This window comes from Cyprinodon variegatus, unplaced genomic scaffold, assembly GCF_000732505.1.
Source record: "Cyprinodon variegatus isolate N-32 unplaced genomic scaffold, C_variegatus-1.0 Scaffold629, whole genome shotgun sequence".
NCBI classification, from domain to species: Eukaryota; Metazoa; Chordata; class Actinopteri; order Cyprinodontiformes; family Cyprinodontidae; genus Cyprinodon; species Cyprinodon variegatus.
In genome coordinates this window covers 266,196-268,080 of record NW_015151082.1, presented here as the reverse complement: position 1 = coordinate 268,080, position 1,885 = coordinate 266,196, and the positions used below count along the sequence as shown (strand labels likewise).

At 40.3% G+C, this 1,885-nt stretch overlaps 1 protein-coding gene across 1 annotated transcript in view; it reads left to right on the top strand.

Moving 5' to 3' along the window:
* The first annotated feature begins 672 nt into the window (after window positions 1–672).
* Window positions 673–1,885, top strand: part of kank1 (KN motif and ankyrin repeat domains 1) — a 29,907-nt gene continuing 28,694 nt past the window's right edge. The window contains exons 1-2 of the mRNA XM_015393199.1: window positions 673–745; window positions 1,150–1,196. Of these exons, the coding sequence (XP_015248685.1) occupies window positions 1,169–1,196 (28 nt within the window). The 5' untranslated portion in view covers window positions 673–745; window positions 1,150–1,168. The remainder of the gene's footprint in view (window positions 746–1,149; window positions 1,197–1,885) is intronic.

Sequence of the window (1,885 nt, the reverse complement as noted above, 5' to 3'; positions counted from 1 at the left end):
TTTTTTTTTTTGTGGGGGGATTCACTAGCACTAAAATCATCAGCTTTCCATCACCGTGGTGCTTTTCTCCAGATGTAGAGCTGCTTGTCAGCTTGTCCTCTTTATGTTTTACTTAAAATGAATATTCAATATATAGGGTTAATGACTTTAAATCCTTTTTAATTAGCCCTGTAACCCATCCCAAGTTAATAGGCATCATTAGTTATGTTGTCTTCTACTGATGTCTTTTTACTTTATCCTTTTAACACACCTGAATACGTCACCGCAGCATTGCTTCTGCCACTTACTTTCAATTAGTTGAAAATCCTAATGTGTGCATCAAACGTCTCTTAGTTTTGATGCATGTCCGTGGTTACTCTTATTTAAGCTCACCAGGTGTTGCTCCTTGGGATTTTTGCTGTTTTGTTCCTCTGCTGACTTATTGATATGTTAAATGCAATGAGAAACTTTCCCCTTTTTTCTGCTCATTAGCTATAGCTCAGCTGAGTGTTTGCTACACATTAACTACATTTGTTTTTGCCTGGAGGCCCTAAGAAAGGGGTCTGTTCTCCCCAAACAGCCTTAAAGCGCTGCTTCCTCTTATAGGAGGCAGATCGTTTGGCTGTCATCTGAGGAAGTTTTCTAATCTTAGCTGTGAAATCTATCCGTCCGTCTCAGAGGGCTGCTGGCCACAAGCAGACGGCTGCAGCCTCAGTGGTGTTTGCTACCTGCGTGCCCTGGCAGGAAGTTAGGATGAGACTTAAAGGTAAGGGGCTTCAGCTGGTTGTTAGAACAGCAGATCTCAGTGTTGGTTGATATTAACTGGATCGTATCAAAGTTAAGGGCCTGTTCCACATTTCCTACTCTGTGCTTTGCATCCTTTAAAACTGCAGTGTTGCAGTCCACCCACAGGAATTAGAACCCTAATCCTAACGGCATCTTATTAATGCTTGTGGTAAATTTCATTGCTTTTATTCAGTTTTTTGAGGTTCTCCTGACTATCTCTAACTAAAAGTGGGATTTGTTTGCAGCTTATTAATGACAATATAATAGTTTGGTTAATCTACAAACTCTTAACAGTGTGTCTCCGTGTATTGATGTTTTTTGTAAAAAAAATAATAATAATTTTATCCACCCTGGATCTGAGGATTTCCTTCGTCCTTTTTTCAGGTTTGCATTCTGGCAGCTCATGGAACAGGACACGGGGGAGATGTTTGGTCAGTGTCAACCTGTTTGTGTGTGCTTTACACCAGCATGGAATCTGTAGGATTGAGTCTTTCTGATGGACCTCTCATTTTAGTCCTGAGCAAATTTTACAAATGATAAGCAATCCTGGTGTAAATCTCGCTTTTAGCACTTTTTATATTCATATTTTTGCCAATATTGACTCCTATCTACGAGATCTGAAGCCCCGCTTTCCATTCTGGTGTGTTCCAGCTTCTAACAGCTTGGGTTGGAGTCATAATCAGCTCTACAAAGACATGAGGTGTTTATGTTTACGAAGTCAAAACTTGGTCAAATACGACCATGTGATTAAGGTTCTTCAGATTTTCTTTTTATTTGATGAATAAGCTTTGCTCTTTGCCTGTTCTTTCAGAACAAAGTAACATTAAGAGGATTGAACTAGTTTTCTTATTATAATTTAGAGTTTTCTATTTGTAATATGAGCGACAAAGCAGCAGGTCAGGAATACGACTTCAGTCTATTTGGGTGTTGGACCCGGTTGGTGCACTCTGTAATGGTGGGTTTATGTGTCTGCATCGGATCTATTATTGAGTGACCTACAGACTTGGCCCGTCCACGGAGTGGGACTGCTTTATTTGGATGCCTACTGTAAACAAGGAAACTTGACCTGCAGCGGTGGGCAGCTATTGAACCAAACTGAATATAACCTGGAGGTGATCCA